Source organism: Danio rerio, chromosome 20, assembly GCF_052040795.2.
Source record: "Danio rerio strain M-AB ecotype USA chromosome 20, GRCz13ab, whole genome shotgun sequence".
NCBI lineage: Eukaryota > Metazoa > Chordata > Actinopteri > Cypriniformes > Danionidae > Danio > Danio rerio.
This window is the reverse complement of record NC_141040.1, coordinates 52340001-52360000: the sequence shown is the minus strand read 5'-3', so window position 1 is coordinate 52360000 and position 20000 is coordinate 52340001. Positions and strand designations below refer to the sequence as shown.

General features: G+C 36.7%; 1 protein-coding gene across 6 annotated transcripts in view; it reads left to right on the top strand.

The window, feature by feature from the left end:
• The window catches only part of ipo13b (importin 13b), a 122689-nt gene that overhangs the window by 35952 nt on the left and 66737 nt on the right, over nucleotides 1-20000 (top strand). For all 6 annotated transcript variants that reach the window (XR_015518914.1, XR_015518912.1, XR_015518913.1 and 3 more), the window contains 3 exons: nucleotides 12100-12240; nucleotides 14946-15087; nucleotides 18952-19118. Coding sequence is in view for 3 of the 6 variants with exons in the window: in XM_087298730.1 (XP_087154856.1) it covers nucleotides 12100-12240; nucleotides 14946-15087; nucleotides 18952-19118 (450 nt within the window). In the remaining 3 variants the exon portion in view is untranslated. The remainder of the gene's footprint in view (nucleotides 1-12099; nucleotides 12241-14945; nucleotides 15088-18951; nucleotides 19119-20000) is intronic.

Genomic DNA, 20000 nt, shown 5'->3' with positions numbered 1-20000 from the left:
GAAAGTTAATTCTACTCATTTGAAAAGAGTTTTAGGGCCTGCTCACACTATGCTCTCCGAACCTTGCCCAGGTGTGTGTGTGTGTGTGTGTGTGTGTGTGCGTGGTGACCGCCCTCATGCGCGCTTGCTAGAGCTGCACAATTAATCGAAAAAAGATCACAATCTCGATTCGACCCCCTAGACGACCTTAATCTAGGATTTCTACGATTCTGCCAATCATATTTTATAGCTGGTAATAAAGTTGTAAATAATATTCAGTTTGTGGCACAGAGTGATCGTTTGAGAGTCGTGCGCGAAGTATGAACCACACTTAGCAGTGAAGCGTGCACGTCATTTCAATAATCATATCGCATTTTAGAGTTATGATCGCGACAAGTTTTTTCTTTCATAGCGAATACAGAGTTATGCATAAAAATAAATGTTTACAGTGTCAGTATAACTACTCTAACCTATATAATCTTGATTTTACCAGTGAATTAAATGGTCTAATAATGTTCTCAATGACAGATAGCAAGCATAGGCCTATATCTCAAACATAATTCAACATCAGAATTATTATAAGTAGAATACAATTATGTATAGAAACCAGTAGACCTACACATAATATTAATGTCGTTTTACCATATGTTTGAGAAAAAAAACTATAATCTCATATTAAGCTTTATTTTATATCTACAGAATCATGAGAGAATTATGATCTTTATTTTAAGCAAAAAAATCGCTATTCTAATTTTAGCCAGAATCGTGCAGCTCTAGGGCTCGCTATAATCAATATGAATAACCGATCAAACTGAATACAATCTTACATCAGCAACATATGGCAAGCAACGTGTTGATAATAACAACTAATCATATTAGATTACAAACAACTCAAGTTGTTTAGCATGTGTGCATCGCTGCTGTTACGTTTACACATGTAATATTTTTTCCTGAGGTGATTTGAAGGAAAATACACAATGAACATAGCTACTTACTGAGTTAGTAACGCACAGCAATACCACGTGAAGAAAGGACGGACTTTGAAGGAAAAAACAGTGTGAAGAAAGCTCCATTATAGTGCACTGGACAAGTCTAAACAAATTCCGCCCATGCATGTGCGAGGCAGACAGTTCTGTACAATTACGTAATTTATCGGCTTAAAGATACCAGCCTAATTTAGACATCGGATTGATAACGATAATTTTAAAAATAGCATTTATCAGCCGATATCGATATGGCCGCCGATATATCGTGCATCCCTAAATTAAATGATTTGTTGCAATCGGTTTTCTTAAACCGTTTGAATTGCCTTAACTATTGGGGTTTTACAGTTTAGGTTAATTAGGCCAGTTAGGGTTATAGGGTAATAGTGGTTTGTCAGGCCCGTAGCCAGCACAGGGAAAGCGATGGTTCTTTTTTTTTTTTTTCCTCAAAAAGTGAGCCTGTTTGCAATTACTTGCCTCATTTTTTGTTTAATTATGACATGTAAATACTGCTCTTTAGTGACAGTTTAAGCACTAGTTTTAGCTGAATTAGCTTGTCAGATGGTCATTATTACCACACTTTTTGATGTACCAAATATATTTCCTAAAGATTTAGATTAAAGAAATCTTTTTAAATACAAATGATCACATCATTTTTTATTTATTTCATACTATAACTTGTCAACCTGCTCTTAAAGGTTATACAATGAAAAAAAAAAAAGATTTATAGAAGAAATATGAAAAAAAAAAATTTAAATACAAATTATCACATCATATTTAAAAAGCAAACAAACAAGCAAACAAATAGGAATAGGAAATTTAAAGCTGTAGTCTATTGTCCTTTATTAGGCAAATAACAAACTGACCAGTACATAAAAATTTCCCCAGTCAGAATTTGGCCTTTTGAATAAAAAAAAGTATCTTTGAAAATTCATGGTTAACAACAATAGCCAAAATAGTATTTAAATAAATTGTTATTATGGACCGCTGTTACAACCTTTGTTTGTCTTGTCTCATCTGTTTCCTGCTTTGCCTAGAGCATATCTAATTGGCCACTTCCAGCTTGCTTGTTCCTTATTGGCCTACAGTGTTTTAAAAGCCATGACGCAACTTCCTTGGCAGCCATCTTGTTTTTGGTCACTTGCTTTGTGTTTGGGTGGGTATGTGGGTAGTGAACTGTACTTTCTTTTCTTTTATTTTTGATCAGGTTAAAGAAGTTTAAGTTAAAGATTTTAGTTTTTTTTATTTTGGCCTTGTCAGCTCCCGAATTCAAACCCCAATAATTTTGGTGCTTCACACCTCTTTAATGGTCATTTTTTGTTTCTATAGACTCCAAGATTTAGAAAAAAGCTACTTGTAAAATGCTTTCTATATTTATCAACAATACAGTAGGTAAGTATGAAAGATGACCTCACTTACGTCAGATTCTTATACTTACTTGCACAGCCAGATGTTGGAAAATAATAGTTAGCATTGGCGATGCGTTACTTTCGATGGGTTATTTTCAAAATGTATAATGGCAAAGCAGTCAAAATCGCAATGAGCTCATGTATGGGGCAAATTTTGTACCTTTGTCAATGAGGGGTGGGTCTTTACAACCACCCGGACCCCCCCTAGCTACGGGCCTGTTTGTTCTCTTGACAATCTAATACAAATATTACAGAAGGGGGTTAATAATATTGACCTCAAAATGGCTTTAAAACATTTAAAACTGCTTTTATTCTAGCCAAAATAAAACAAATAATAAAAAATATTATAGGAAATACTGTGAAAAATTGCCTTGCTCTGTTAAACATCATTTGGGAAATATTTGAAAAAGATAAAAAGAAATCACAGCAGTGCGAATAATTATGACTTCAATTGTGGCTGTATTTAAACAATGTAATGTTTGAAATCAAATGTTTAAATTCAGCCTACTTAAATTGTTTGCCACCACTTACCAAAAATGTGTAAATTAAATGAATACGTTTTATTTTCAGTGCGTCATCGATTCTCCATTGATTTGAGTTCTTTTCACCTCTGTCCTTTTCTTTCTGGCTGTATGTCTCCAGCTCCTCGCACTGTTTGAACGCATTACAATCAAGCCTCTCGGGAGGATGCCATTGGACCAAATGCATTCTGTTGCCAGGCAACCCATTTCATCTGTCTCCTGGTGTTTGAGGGTAATTACACAGAGAGGCAGAAGAGCGTCTGATGCCGTAAAAACACTGCACACAGGAGCGTTTGAGGTGACGCCATGAATCTGTGCTCTGATCAGTCCATACACTCAAATTTGTCATTCTGAGAGATCACCTAAATGAGGACGCACAGAGGAGACAGGATAATATACACAGTTGAAGTCAGAATTATTAGCCTCCCTGTATATTTCCTCCCCAATTTCTGTTTAACGGAAAGATTTTTTCACAACATAATAGTTTTAATAACTCATTGCTAATAACTGATTTCTTTTATCTTTGCCATGATGACAGCACATAATTTGATTAGATATTTTTCAGCATACTAGTATTTCAGCACAGTGACATTTAAAGGCTTAACTAGATTAAGTAGGCTAACTAGTCTAGTAATTACTATACTGATGGTTGTTCTGTAGACAATTGAAAAAAAAATCTTAAGAGGGCTATAAATATTCACTTTAAAATGGTTTAAAAAAAATAAAAACTACTTTTATTCTCAATAGAGTCTGGCTGCAGATTTGCACTTGCACCTCCAGACTTGCATGCTCAGGCAACCACTCTTCCTCTGCAAGTGACGTCATTTGCAATCGCCACCTGTGTCCGCTTGCATGAAAGTCCTTCGGTAATTTAACATGTGGGTGTCCCTGAGACGGAAAAGTCTCTGAGGTAATGGATTTCATTAGTATTGTTGCAACAAACTTCTTACCTGTCAGCCTTACTCAAGTGCCCTTTTTTTCTAAGCGTTTCACTGTGGTTTCTGGCAACCTACGGCGACGGGACCCACAGTTGCTATAGTTACGTAAACAGATCGTAACGAACCACAAATGCTTGCCTTACAACAGCGTTGCACTAATGTTAATCATCATCTGTGTCGCTTTCTTTCCGTTAGGCGAGTCGAGACGTTCCCTTAACGAGTCGATCTCGACATTACATCAGCTCTGCACTACTGTTACTCATCATCTGTGTCGCTTTCTTTCCGTTAGGCGAGTCGAGACGTTCCCTTAACGAGTCGATCTCGACATTACATCAGCTCTGCACTAATGTTACTCATCATCTGTGTCGCTTTCTTTCTTTTAGGCGAGTCGAGACGTTCCTTTAACGAGTCGATCTCGACATTAAAACAGCTCTGCACTAATGTTACTCATCATCTGTGTCGCTTTCTTTCCGTTAAACGAGTCAAAACGTATCTTTAACGAGTCGATCTCAACATTACAACAGCTCTGCACTACTGTTACTCATCATCTGTGTCGCTTTCTTTCCGTTTAACGAGTCGAAACGTATCTTTAACGAGTCGATCTCAACATTACAACAGCTCTGCACTACTGTTACTCATCATCTGTGTCGCTTTCTTTCCGTTTAACGAGTCAAAACGTATCTTTAACGAGTCGATCTCAACATTACAACAGCTCTGCACTACTGTTACTCATCATCTGTGTCACTTTCTTTCCGTTTAACGAATCAAAACGTATCTTTAACGAGTCGATCTCAACATTACAACAGCTCTGCACTACTGTTACTCATCATCTGTGTCGCTTTCTTTCCGTTTAACGAGTCAAAACGTATCTTTAACGAGTCGATCTCAACATTACAACAGCTCTGCACTAATGTTACTCATCATCTGTGTCGCTTTCTTTCCGTTTAACGAGTCAAAACGTATCTTTAACGAGTCGATCTCAACATTACAACAGCTCTGCACTACTGTTACTCATCATCTGTGTCACTTTCTTTCCGTTTAACGAGTCAAAACGTATCTTTAACGAGTCGATCTCAACATTACAACAGCTCTGCACTACTGTTACTCATCATCTGTGTCACTTTCTTTCCGTTTAACGAGTCAAAACGTATCTTTAACGAGTCGATCTCAACATTACAACAGCTCTGCACTAATGTTACTCATCATCTGTGTCACTTTCTTTCCGTTAAACGAGTCGAAACGTATCTTTAATGAGTCGATTTCGACATTACAACAGCTCTGCACTACTGTTACTCATCATCTGTGTCGCTTTCTTTCCGTTTAACGAGTCGAGACGTTCCCTTAACGAGTCGATCTCGACATTACAACAGCTCTGCACTAATGTTACTCATCATCTGTGTCACTTTCTTTCCGTTAAACGAGTCGAAACGTATCTTTAATGAGTCGATTTCGACATTACAACAGCTCTGCACTACTGTTACTCATCATCTGTGTCACTTTCTTTCCGTTAAACGAGTCGAAACGTATCTTTAATGAGTCGATTTCGACATTACAACAGCTCTGCACTACTGTTACTCATCATCTGTGTCGCTTTCTTTCCGTTAAACTAGTCAAACGAGTCGATCTCAATATTATGTTTGTAGGACCTATGAAATGGGGCTGGGCTGGGCTGTCATGTTGTACAGCTTAAGTAGGCTACTTGGAATTATTTGACGTCGTCACTGGCAACGCAAACGAACTGGAAACTTACCATTGGTTTATTTGTGTTGATTTCAAATGTCGTGACAGGTGCAGGTGTCGATTGTAAATAACTTCACTTGCATAGGAAGCGTGGGTGCCTGAGCGTGCAAGCCTGAAGATGCAAATGTAACTCTGCAGCCAGATACTACAATACTTGTAGAATTTAGAAAAAACAAGCAGAAGTGTAAATGCACGGCAACACTCAAGGCAGGCGCCGTTGGTCACGCTGATAACTCGACGCTGAAATATAAATCAGCCTTAACACTAACAGGTGTGCTGTGACCAGCATTGGCAGACTGCATGCATTTTCCTGATGGTGTTGGAAGGCCTTCTTGACCTTGACGGAGCTGTCACTGATGTGATTATTTATTTATTTAGATCCTGGTCTAGTGAAAGCATCTTAAAACCAGAACTCATAAATAAATGCAGTCGCCAGAGCTACAACCCTGCCAGCCATTAGATCAATTAATCCAGGAAAGACAAGGTCACACAGCACACACTTTAATCATATGCTCTCTATATAGCGTGGGTCATGAGGAATTGACAAGGTGTTGAAAATGTAGTTTTTAAAGGGATATTATTGTTTTATTTTAGCACGCTGTGTCCTTTTATCTTTGTCTTTCAATTTTAAATGCATATTCATATGAAAATATACTAATTTGTGGCTCAGTAGTTAGCACTGTCACCTCACATCTAGAAGGTTGCTGATTCAAGTCCCTGGCTGGGCCAGTTGGCATTTCTTTGTGGAGTTTGCATGTTCTCCTCGTGTTGGTGTGGGTTTTCTCTAGGTGCTCCAGTTTCAGCCACAGTCCATAGACATGCGCTGTAGGGGAACTGGATAAGCTAAATTGGCCATAGTGTATGAGTGTGAAAGTAAGAGTGTATGGCTGTTTCCCAGTACTGGGTTGTAGCTGGAAGGGCATCCACTGCGTAAAACATATGCTGCATAAGTTGGCGGTTCAATCCGCTCTGGCAACCCCTGATAAATAAAGGGACTAAGCCGAAAATAAAATAGGTGAATGAATGTACGGATTTGTACATATCTACTGTAACCTGTTGTGGCAATTTTTGTGGCAAAATTGACATTTTTGATATGTTGACTTGTCTTGATAAAATTTTTAAAAATATAAAATGTTTAAAAAAGGAAAGAAAAATAGTTTATAATTATTAATTTAATTTAAATATATTAAAATATTTTGATAGTTTAATAATGTAATTATTTATTTTGTGCAACCACAAAACTGAATTTTCAGCATCATTACTGCCTGAAGCTTGTAAAAATGAGTTTTTAACAGTTATTATTGATTTATTTTAGCATGCTGTGTCCTCTATCAGTTAGCTTTTACAATAAAACATCTTTGTGCACATTTGAAATGTGTATTCATATGACAATATACAAATTTGTGCATAACCAGTCTAGCTTTTTGTGGAATTGAACATTTTGTAAATGTCGAATTGTCTTAATGGAATTTAAAAAAATAGAAAATGCAGATAAAAAAAGGAAAAAAATGGTTTATAATTATTATTATATTCATATATTTTGATAATGTTTGTTTAATATTGTAATTATTATTATTTTTGTAATTATTATATTTAATTGTGTAACTACACAACTTAATTTTTTGCATCAGTTCTTCCAGAGGCTTGTAAAAATTAGTTTTAACAGATATTGTTATATTAAAGATATTATTGATATTAAATTTAATTTTAAAACATTTTAAAAATATTTTTAAAAAATAAGTAGCAAATGCAGTTTAAAAAAAGGAAAATGTTTATAATTATTCAAATAAAATTAATTTAAAATTGTATTAATAATGTTTAATATTGTAATTATTATTTTTTTCTTTATTATTGTGCAATGACCAAGCTGAATTTTCAGCATCATTACTCACATCTTTAGGGTCCTGTGATCATTCATATTTAAATAAATAATTTTATTTTAATATGTTGGTTATCAGCCTTTTTAATATGCTGATTTTCTGTTAAAGGAATATTTCCAAATATCATAGTTTAAAACAGTTGCACAGCATAATATTTTCCTGGAAATAATGGTGCTTTTCTTTAAGATTCGATGAATGAAAAAGCTACAATAAACGATGTATTTGTGCTATAATTATTTGTTTATCCATCCATCCATCCATCCATCCATCCATCCATCCATATATTACAGTTTAATTCATCTTTATATATATATATATATATATATATATATATATTTTTTTTTTTTTTTTTTCCCTTGAAATTTCTTTCCCAGAAAATATCATGTTCATCACTTTTGCTGAACCGACTTTGCGTTATTTTAACGCTACAAAATGCCAGCCAGAAGACATTTAATATTTAATAATACATTAATGGTGAGTGGACTTTGACTCGACTCATTGATTCCAATAAACTTTGTCATCTGTGTGTTTACATAAATCGATTAAAGCAAATACTTTCAGGATTCAATCAAATGTTGAGTCATCCATCATAAATAATGTTTTCAGCACCACGCGTCCTGCGGTTACATCATCTGTGAAGGATCCATACAGTATTGCATTCAAATTTGGACTGAATCTAGTTCAGCATAAGGTTGCTCCCTGCCGTTTGGAACCGACTGCAGTGCCTCTTAAATGCTGCCAATTTGGATTTTGGACCTGCTCTTGTGCTTACACGGTGCATCAATATCTTTTTTTTTTTTTAAAGGGCAAGAAAAATAGTGTTTTCCATGATATATGGCCTTTTAAAAGAACATGCAATCCTTTTGTGTGGTTTAATGTGCACTTGGCAGTTGCTTTTTCCCTTAAATACTGCAGAAACACATTAACCGTGGAAAAAGAGATCTACTGAACTGGGAAACATCTATAATTGATCATAATCATGTTCATGCGGGTGGTAATGTGAAGCCCTGGTTTTAATACATTCATAAGCGTCTTTTACCGTCTTGCTTTTAAAAAAGTGCTAAAATAAAACTGCAAAATCTATAAGCCACAATAATATCGCCTGTGTAGTAATCCCACAGCACCCTTTCCTGTCTGACAAAAGTCAAATATTGTTGCCTTCGGTAATTTCCTGAAGATAAATACCAAATAATACGCAACCGTAGCACTCGCCATTGTCAATCTCATATGAAGTAAGAGGTCGCGATGACATATGATGACGTGTGCAGGTGTTGTAGTGCTGTCCCATTTCTTAGGGGTAAAATTTGAATTCCCTTCCCCTTCACACTCTGTTTCAAGGGCCAAGGAGAAGAGGAAGGGGTAAAAACAGAATTGGGGTTGGACCTTACTGTTAGATTGCTTGTTGATTTGTATCATCTAGTATTTTAATATTAGAATTTTAGCTACAGAATAAAAAGATCTCATAGGTTTTATTTAAGGGTGTGATGCTGCAGATTTCCCTTTGTGTCATTTGCTTTATTAGGGAACTTTTAAAGCCACTGAGCTGTGATCGTCTGTGGAGCACCGAGCCAGTAATGAGCCGGCGTTCAGACTTTCTCTTTGTCCATACATCATTAACATTTGCACTCGTGTGTCCTTTCTGCTCCTGACACTGAATTGAAGATTAGAGAGAGAGAGAGAGAGAGAGAGAGAGAGAGAGAGAGAGAGAGAGCGAGAGGACAGATTGTTCCAGAAGCTCAGGACGGAGGAACATGACAGAAGTTGATGTGGGAATGATCTAACAGCTGTAGACAAATGAAGGCGAGCATGTTGATTTGAAGAGAAGAGAAACTGTACATTCTGCACATATGTATAGTACACATCATTCAGATTACGGGAATGTGTTTATCTCTAAATGACCCAATGGACTTTGGGATGTTCAAAAGAGCACCATCACAGGAAGTCAGAGCCTTTCGTGTACTATATTAGTGTTATTTATTGGCAGGTATTGGAAGTCGAGGTTGATTGTTATAGATATTGTTGATGACTGTGGATCAGCTGTAGGTATTGTGATCATATGGTGTTTGAGTTAAGGTTAATCCTAAACTCGTTTATATACAAGTGTTGCTGTCTGTAAATATGAATATAAAATATGAAAATACTCTTTGTTTTTGTTTTTTTTTTCTCTTTCAAATTTCCCAGTGTAACAGTGTTGACAATTTTTTGTTTATAATGTCTGATGTTTTTTTTTTCCTCACGGGTAAAATAATTAGATACTTGCCAATTTTAAAATATGGTTTCTCAAACAATATTACCAATAACAATTGTAATATTGGCTTGCTGCTTGTTAATGTAAAATGGCAGGTTCTTGATCCTGTAATTCTTTTATTGTTGTTATCATTATTATATATTTTTTTTATTTAGTTTTTTTCTAATAAAAACTGTACATTTTAAAATTTAAAATATAAAACTTATTTGAATAATATTAGAGCTGGGATAAAAATAGATCAATCTCATCGCTGTTCAATTTATCCACAACTTTCAATTTTTATCTTAGTAAGTTATTTTGTCTATACATAAAATTTTTTTATATATATATATATATATATATATAAATCTGTATATATATATGTGTGTGTGTGTGTGTGTGTGTGTGTGTGTGTATATATATATATATATATATATATATATATATATATATATATATATATATATATATATATATATATATATATATATATATATATATACACACACACACACATATATATATACATATTTATATACACACAAATATATATACATATTTATATACACACACATATATATATACATATTTATATATATACATATATATATATGTATATATATATATTTACATATATATGTATATATATATATATATATATATATATGTATATATATATATATATATATATGTATATATATATATTTCTTTTTATATATAAATAAATTGTACTGTAAAAATGTAATACGTGTGTGTGTGTGTGTGTGTGTGTGTGTACACACACACGTTTATATATACATATACAATATTTTTTGTTTGATTGGCTACTGAATAATCACTTGTTCAATGCTTTGCCTAATTAACCTACTAGTGTCTTGAAAAATATGACGTACTGTCATCAGGGCAAAGACAAAAGAAATTAGTTATTAGAAATTAGTTGTTGAATCTATGTTGTTTACAAATGTGTTGAAAAATCAAATTGATGCAAAAACCTGCGTGGGGCACATTCATGTATCATACCGCTAAGTGATTCTAGCCAAAATAAAACAATTAAGACTTTCTTCAGAAGAAAAAAAAATTACAGGAAATAATGTGAAAAATCCCTTGCTCTGTTAAACATCATTTGGAAAATGAAAAAAAAAAGAAGAAAAAAAATTCAGAAGTGTGCGAATAATTTTTACTTTAACTGTATATGGTATTATGGAACAATCTCCTGAACAATCTCCACATCCACCCCTCTAATGGACAAGGGAGTAACTGGAGATCGTCGTGATCTTCGCAAGTCCACCACCAGTTCTTTGGTCTTTTGGATATTAAGCTGCAACTGATTCAGCTCACACCAGTCCACAAAACTGTCCACAGCCATCCTGTATTCCAAGTCGTCATCCCCCTTAATACATCCGACTATTGCTGAATCATCTGAAAATTTTTGCAGGTGACAGCCCTCTGTGTTATATTGGAAGTCAGATGTATACAGTGTGAAGAGAAACGGTGACAAAACAGTTCCCTGCGGTGCTCCAGTGCTACACAGTACCGTATCGGACTTATTCCCCTGTAGCCGTACGTACTGTGGCCTATCAGTCAGATAGTCCATAATCCACGCAACTAAGGGAGCATGAACCTGCATAGCAGACAGTTTGCTCCCTAGCCGGGCTGGCTGAATAGTGTTAAAGGCACTGGTAAAATCGAAAAATGTAATCCTCAGGGATGCACTCGGTTTGTCAAGATGGCTGTAGGCACGATGTAACAGGTAAATGATAGCGTCTTCCACTCCAATCTTGGCCTGGTAAGCGAACTGAAGAGAATCTTGCGCTGACCTCACTAGGGGGCGGAGAGTGCCCAGGACCAGCCTCTCAAAGACCTTAATACTGTGTGAAGTAAGTGCTACTGGCCTGTAGTCTGATGGAACACTAGGTCGCGCCTTCTTGGGTACCGGAACCAGACATGATGTTTTCCACATCACAGGAACTTTCTTAATACTGATTGTTGATGTGTTTGGTCTTTGTGGAATAGATCTGTTATTTTGCTGCTGCAGCCTTTACTATTATGGCAGAGAAAGTTCTGAGACCTGCTACTGCCAGTATATTCACAGACATGCAGTCTTAGAGCATAACTAACTGCTGCTGCAAACATAATATACAGCTAACCCTGTTAGCAAACCAAAAAACAGGTGGAGCTGGGGTGGTTTTAGAAAAATGTGCCGCAACATTGCAGCGTAAAGCAACACACTGAGCATTTAAAATGTTGAGGAGAAATCTGTTGAGGCGACAGCAACCAATCCCCTGTGCAATTAAGTTGATGCAGGAGCAGATTAGGTGACCTATCATCAGCCTATCAGAGTTTTACGACAGAACTTTGTATTTATGTTCATTACGAAACAAACATCGTGAACCCCATTTGTGCATATGTGTGTGTGTTTTAGGTATGTGAACACACTCCTAAAGTTGGTGCCGCAGGTGCTTCAGCTGCAGGAACAGTTACGAGACGCCGTTCAGAATGGAGACATGGAGACGTCACACGGCATCTGTCGAATCGCCGTCTCTCTGGGAGAAAATCACTCAAGGTACAACACACACACACATTAGATGATAAAAATACTATGTGAAGGTAAAAATATATATTTTTTGTATTGTATATAATGCTGTGACTTTAGTCTTATTAATTATAAACAGAATATTATAAAATCATTTATTTATAATATTTAAAAAAATAATTTATTAATATATTTAAAATAAAAGGAATTAAGCTTCTTAGCGCAGAAAGGATTGCTTAAAACATTTACTCATTCTCTACTTGTTTCAAACCTTTTTTTTAGGTTTCTTTCTTCTGTTGAGCACAAAACTGGGATCTATTGACTTCCATAGTGTTAATCGTGTTATTTTATTCAACTATGAATGTCACTGGGGCGGCATGGTGGCTCAGTGTTTAGTACTGTCGCCTCACAGCCAGATGGTCCCTGGCTTGAGTCCCGGCTGGGCCAGTCGGCATTTCTGAGTGGAGTTAGCATGTTCTCCCCGTGTTGGCGTGGGTTTCCTCCAGGTGCTCCGTTTTTTCCCCCACATCCAAACACATGCGCTTTAGGTGAATTGAATAAGCTAAATTGGCCGTAGTGTATGAGTGTGTCTGTGTAAAGGAGTGTGTATGGGTGTTTCCCAGTACTGGGTTGCGACTGGAATGGGCATTTGCTGCGTAAAAGCATATGCTGGAATAGTTGGCGGTTCATTCCGCTGTGGTGACCTCTGAAATAGAGACTAAGCCGAAGGAAAATGAATGAATGAAGGAATGTCAATGGCTACTTTCTTTCAACATACTTCAGATTTTCTTCATTTCTGTCAACAAAAAGAAACTCTAATAGGTTTGGATTCACATGATAATTAATGAGAAAATTTGATTTGTATTTTTTGGGGGGCATTAAAATCAATTTTTGCAAAGATTGATATATAAATTACATTTTGATTTGACAAGTCAGTGTTTTACACAGTTAGTGTGGTCATGATTTCAAGGTTTTAAACCTCTGGGGTCTGAGGGTGTTTTGGAGCTCTGGAGAAGTGATGACATGCACTGACATTTGTGTTGTTTTCGACTTGAATTGGTTAATGCAAAAGTAGACATATCAAGCTTTCTTTAGAAACATCTCGCATGTTTCTTTGTCGAGTATTTGCTGAGTTTCAGTTCATTTTAATGACGTGTTTTCCTGACACTGTCTACTGTTGCGCGCTCCTCATGCAGGCTATTTGTAATATCAAAGCCTTGTGGGCGTGGTCGCATTAACTCTAATGAGCTCAGACTGAGAAACTAGACATAGCGTTGGTTTCATACTGATTACTTTATCAAACGATATTTGTTTTCAACATGCATAGCTGCGTTTAAAAGTAGACACTTCAAGCTTTATAAACATATGTGTCTCATCTCTGGAGTTTCAGCGTATTTTACTGATGCGTTTCTAACAACAGTTCACGGAGAGAGAAAAGACAGAATGCCTACACTGTTTATTATCCTTGTTTTGCAAAAGCACACACATTTGTTTTTGTTGTGAGTGTACACATTTAAAAGTAGACACCTAACAGATTCGATTGATGTGTTGATCTTATCTGTACGATCAAAACTGAAAGTGCAATTTAGATTTATTTCAGCTCAATGAGGTAAAAACTTATCAGAACGTGTATACGCAGTCTTCAACCCCAGGGGGTTAAGGTAAAGCCTTGTTTATACTTCTGCGTCAAGTGACCGCTGTAACTAATGGCGCATGCAACGCGCGTAGCTGTGCATTTATACTTCTGCGCGCTGTCTCTGTTGGTCTGCATTAACACTTCCGAAACGCTAGTTGGCAGTAAGGTGTTAACATTCTTCTGTGGCGAGTTTCTTCGTCTGTGTTTTGTTCTTTCTGAACGCTTCCTGGATGTACAAGTGGCTCAAACTTGCTCATTTTGTGGCAGGAACCGGCAGACGTCCAACAACTTTAACTATGAGGTAAACACAAAACAAAACTTTCCATCCGGAGCTCCTTCACGGGACTCCACACTTGTAAACAATCGCTCCATCAAGCTCTCGGTCCCGCCCAGACTCGTCAGCGATACCAAGCCGACCAATCACAGAGCTTGCGCTACGCTTCGTTGCGACGTGTATTTACATTTTTTGAGAGGTGCACGTCAGCGTCGGCCACAGCGTAGGGCTGTGCGTCAACGTGTAGGCTGCGCCGTAGCATACGCGTGCGCTTGTCGCAGAAGTATAAATTAGCCTTTAAACTAGCAATAAAACATGTGCGGCGTGCCTGATGTCTCATTGAGCAGAGTGTATGATAGAGCCGTGTGTGTGTTTGTGTGAGCATCTGGTAATTATGGTGAGATCTTCGTTTTGAAAGCCGCTGGTCTCTGTGGATGTTCTTGAGCCGAATGAGCAGATGATTCTATCTGAGGCGCGTCCCACTCGAAGACTCAAACTTGATTTCGGTCAGGCGTGTTACACCTACGGGCAGTTTTGCTGAAATTTCAGCTTTTTGCGTCAGAGCTCTGGCACACTGACAGACAGAGATGCAGCACGTTTGACGTCAGCAACACAATAGATCCCATTTTCTCCTTTCATTTAAACATGGGGCAGCTTATGGGCCGCTTAAATTTATATTCGGGCTACCAAAAACTGAAGAGTACCAGTGATTTAAAAATTTAGCGAGCCCTGCTAGTGGTGCATTAAAAAAAATAAATGTAGGTTTGTATGGTGAGTCGAGTGTTGTGCTGAAGGTGTGTTCTTCTCCTCTTCCTCTTCTCTCAGAGCTCTGCTGGAGCAGGTGGAGCACTGGCAGAGTTTCCTGGCACTGGTGAATATGATCATGTTCTGCACTGGCATCCCGGGACACTACCCTGTCAACGAGACCACCAGCTCTCTCACACTCACCTTCTGGTACACACTGCAGGTAAGAGAGACCTACAGTCACAAAAATCTGAGAGAAACCACTTCTAGAACGAGTACAAGTGATGTAGGGCTGCACTATATATTGAAAATGAGATAATAGTCAACGCATGATCTATATCAGGGCTGGCCAACCCTGTTCCCGGAGAGCCACCTCTCGCAGATTTCAGTTGCAGCCCATATCAAACACACCTGAACCAACTAATTAGGACCTGAACACCTCGTGATAATTACAGGCAGGTGTGTTTGATATGGGTTGCTACTGAAATCTGCAGGAAGGTGGCTCTCCCGGAACAGGGTTGGCCACCCCTGATCTAGATCACTGAGAGCTGCAATATATGGAACATTTTCACAAGACTCTCATGACCCATTTAAATCCTTGAAAGTGTTTTATATTTAGGTTTTTAGAAAAAGAATGAACATATAAATGTATTTATTATGGGTGTAACGGTTCACGAAAATCACGGTTGGGTTCGACACGACACAGTGGTGTCACTGTTCGGTATTTTTTCGTTACAGCAAAAACAAAAACGCAAGAGGATTTCTCTGATTTTAATTTACCGACTCTATTATTAGTTAACAATAATAACTGTGCTGTGTTTTCATGGGTGGTGTCTGATATTGCACAGATGATATTGACATGTGGAGATTTCTTTAGTTCTTTCGTTTGCTATGCAGTGACATGCAGTCAAATATTTCACTTAACAGATCAGCCGCTTTTGACGCTCATAAACAATCATAAAGTCCTCGTGCAACCGAAATGAGGAGGTCTGCTGAAGGCCCGCAGCTGTCGTGCAGTGAGGGGTTTTCGTATTTAATAATCTACGACAGTTTGCGTTCACTGAACTGTAAGAATGATTAATAAATCCATATGAAACAGCCCCTTAAAGTCACGTCTCGCTTTCAGTTTCGGGCTTAGGCGCAATTTGCACTCACACACAAGCGTACCGCGCCAAAGCCCAAGTGAACCGTGCTCAGGCACACCTCTTCCAACCGGGCCAGAGCTGGCCAAGTTCACCGTGCCCAATTCAGTGCACTCACACTTCTCAAACGATCCGGGAAAGGGGCCTGGGCAAGGTTTGGATAGCATACTGTGAGTACGGCCTTAAAGCAATGTGATTGCCTCGAGCAAAGAACTGAATAGAAATACTAACGACGTGAGTCAAGACGAGAGAGGGAAATGAGTAATAAGACAGCCAATAAGAATCTAAACATCTCTTTTAAAGTCTACATTTTTGCACCTTGACATTATTTTTTTTGCGTAAACTTTATTTAAGTATGTATAATTATTACATGAATGAATAATTTAAAGAAAGGAAACCTTTATATTACAAGAAATATAGTTATTGTAAGGCTCAACAAAATGTCATATTGTGTGCATGCGTGCGTGCGTGTGCGTGTGTGTGTGTGTGTCCGTGTGTGTGTCCGTGTGTGTGTCCGTGTGTGTGCAGCATTGATGGAGAGTCTCTGTTAGACATTGAACTGTCCTTCACACAGTATCTGAATCTCCACCTGTGCTGTGTTTACCGCTGTGTGTGTGTCATGTCTTGAATATTCATAAATGTCCTTCGCTTTTGTCCTTGAACGTTACCAGTCTGTTAGAGACATATTTCATTTTTTATGTTTAAAGGTGAATTTAGTTTATTTATAGTTAGTTTTATATTTAACGTACATATTTTAATCGTCATAAATACATTGGATGATTGACGTTACATTCTAGGATCGTGATGGCGGCTCAGCATCATGTTGTCTATTGTCCATCAGCGATGGATGATGGCATCGTCTATCGACCCAACCCTATTACATATATTTTGCAACGACAATGAAATTAAAATAGGAGAAACGAAATATTGACAATAACATATAAACCTCTGAATACAAACCTTTCATGATTGCACAGATTTTTGTCTTATTATTATTATATATGCTTCTAGGTTGATATATATAATTTTAATTCAAAGAATATTGGCTGATAATGTTGATGTTTTCCTATAAAATGTATGTTTTTGTGTTGGTATATATTACTTTTAGTTACAATAATAATTTATTGAGTTAATAACACACATGATTTCAACTTTTATTGTTTGTAATTTCACTTTTTGAATCCTTTTTAACAGGATTTTATTTCATTAATAACTATTATTTATTAGTATTATTATTAGTTCATCAAATGATTTCAAAAAAGTTTTTTTTTCATATAAATGTTGGTGTTTTGCTATAAAATGTAAGTTAAATATTACTCTTAGCTGTAATAGTCAAAAGTTAATAATTTATTAGCACACATGATTTTGTTTTATTGTGTGTTGTGTGTAATTTCACTTTTTGAATTTTATAATACAGTTTATTTTCGATGATTTATTATTATTATTATTATTATTAATATTATTATTATTGTTATTATTATTATTATTATTATTATTGTTATTGTTATATCAAATGATTTCAAATACATTTCAGAGTTTGCTTAAGCTATTCAACACAGTTGAAACTAGACACTCTAAAAAAAAAACACTCTAAAAAAAATACATTTTTAAAAAAATGTCTGATGGTAAATCATACTAAACATTTACTATTTTAGGTCGGTTAGGATTACCTAAATGATTTACATTTGCTACATGACAGAATACCGAGAGAATTTTTTTGAGAATTTTTTTTATGAATTTCTAGACAGTCAAAAGTTTACAAATATTTCATTGGTATTTTTTTAGCTTTGCTTTTAAACTGTATATCTTTGGTCAAATATTTTGGGTATCCTTTCACAAGCTTCTCACAATAGTTTGCAGGATTTTTGGCCCATTCCTCCTGACAGAATTGGTGTAACTCAGTCAGATTTGTTGGCTGTCTTGCTCACACAAGCTTTTTCAACTCTGCCCACAAATTTTTATAGGATTGAGATCAGGGCTTTGTGATGGCCACTCCAAAACATTCACTCTGTTGTCCTTAAAGCACATTTTAACTAATTTGGCAGTATGCTTATGCTCATAGTCTGTTTGTAAGACCCATTTGTGGCCAAGTTTTAATTTCCTGGCTGATGTCTTGAGATGTTGCTTCAGTATTTCTACATAATGTTCTTTCTTCATGATGCCACCTATGCTGTGAAGTGGACCAGTCCCTTCTGCAGCAAAACAGCCCCACAACATGATGCTGCCGCCCCCATACTTCACAGTTATGATGGTGTTCCTAGGCTTGAAAGCTTTCCCCTTTGTCCTCCAAATGTAACTCTGGTCATTATGGCCAAACAGTTCAATCTTAGTTCCATCAGACCACAGGACATGTCTCCAAAAATCAGTCTCTTTCCCAGTGTAATTTAGCAAGTTGTGATCTGGCTTTTTTGCATGTTGTCACACAAGGAAGCAGTGTGTTTGAGGTTTTCCTTAAATACTATTCTACAGTAGTGCCTCCAATGAACTCAAATGTTGTCAATTAGCCAATCAGAAACTTCCAAAACCTGGACACCATCATCTGAGCTTTTTCAGAGGCAGAATAATCTTATTGTATGTAAACTTGACTTTCAAGAAAAGTTATAACATTTTCTCAAAAAATCTCTCACTCATTATTCTGCTATTAAGCAGAACAGAAACAAATGTGATAATCCTACCTTACCTAAAAGAGAAAAAGTACATCTGACTTTTTTTAAATGGTTATGTATGCCATTTTATACAGTGTATGTAAACTTCTGGTTTCAACTGTACCTGCCATCAGTTTCTTTTCTATTGTAGTTACACTGTTGCAAAACAAAAAGTACTCAAATCCATTTCAATTATTGATTCATTTAAATATCTGCATGATACTGACAGTCTGGCTGCATTGACCTCTGCTTTATCAGTGGTTCAGTGTTGAATTGCTGCTGTTTGTGGGTGTGTTTCAGGATGACATCATGTCGTTTGAGGCAGAGAAGCAGGCCGTGTATCTGCAGGTCTACAGGCCGGTGTATTTCCAGCTCGTTGACGTTCTGCTTCATAAAGCCCAGTTTCCCACAGATGAAGAGTACGCCTCCTGGTCTTCAGACGAAAAGGAGCAGTTCAGGATCTACAGGTATGTGTGCATGCCTACATCCATGCTGTGCATGAGTTTTCCCATTGAACATGATTCAGTGTTAATTCAGAATTAATTTGGTGCATTTTGCACAATATGTACTATAAATGTGCTTTGTCCCTGATTAAATTTAAAATGCAATCATATAAGAATTTAGTATTAAAAATGGGTGTGGCTTAAGTTTTTTTTGATGGATTTCCTTTGAAAATGAATAGTGCAGGGCAAAGATTAATCACATTATTTGCATCCAAAATAGGTTTATTTTAACATAATGTATTTATGTGTGTGTATTATATACATTTATGATGTATGTGATTCACACACTTGCATAGAAAATATATATGTAAATATTTATTTTTATTTATTTATTAATTAAATATATATGTAAATATATTTTTTTAATTGTTATATGCACTAACCGGCCATTTTATTAGGTACACCTGCTAGGTCGTGCAAATTTCTAATCAGCCAATCACATGACAGCAATTCAATGCATATAGGCATGTAGCCATGGCCAAGTGGTCAGGCTGGTCTGAGTATTTCAGAAACTGCTGATGTACTGGGCTTTTCACACTCAACCATCTCTAGGGTTTACAGAGAATGGTCCGAAAAAGTGAAAATATCCAGTAAGCGGCAGTTCTGTGGGCGCAAATGCCTTGTTGATGCCAGAGGATAGAGGAGAATAGCCAGACTAGTTCCAGCTGATAGAAAGTCAACAGTAACTCAAAAAAGCACTTGTTACAACTGAGATCTGCAGAAGATCATCTCTGAACACACAACACATCCAACCTTGAGGCGGATGGGCTACAGCAGCAAAAGACCACACCGAGTGCCCCTCCTGTTGGCTAAGAACAGGAAACTGAGGCTACAATTCACACAGGC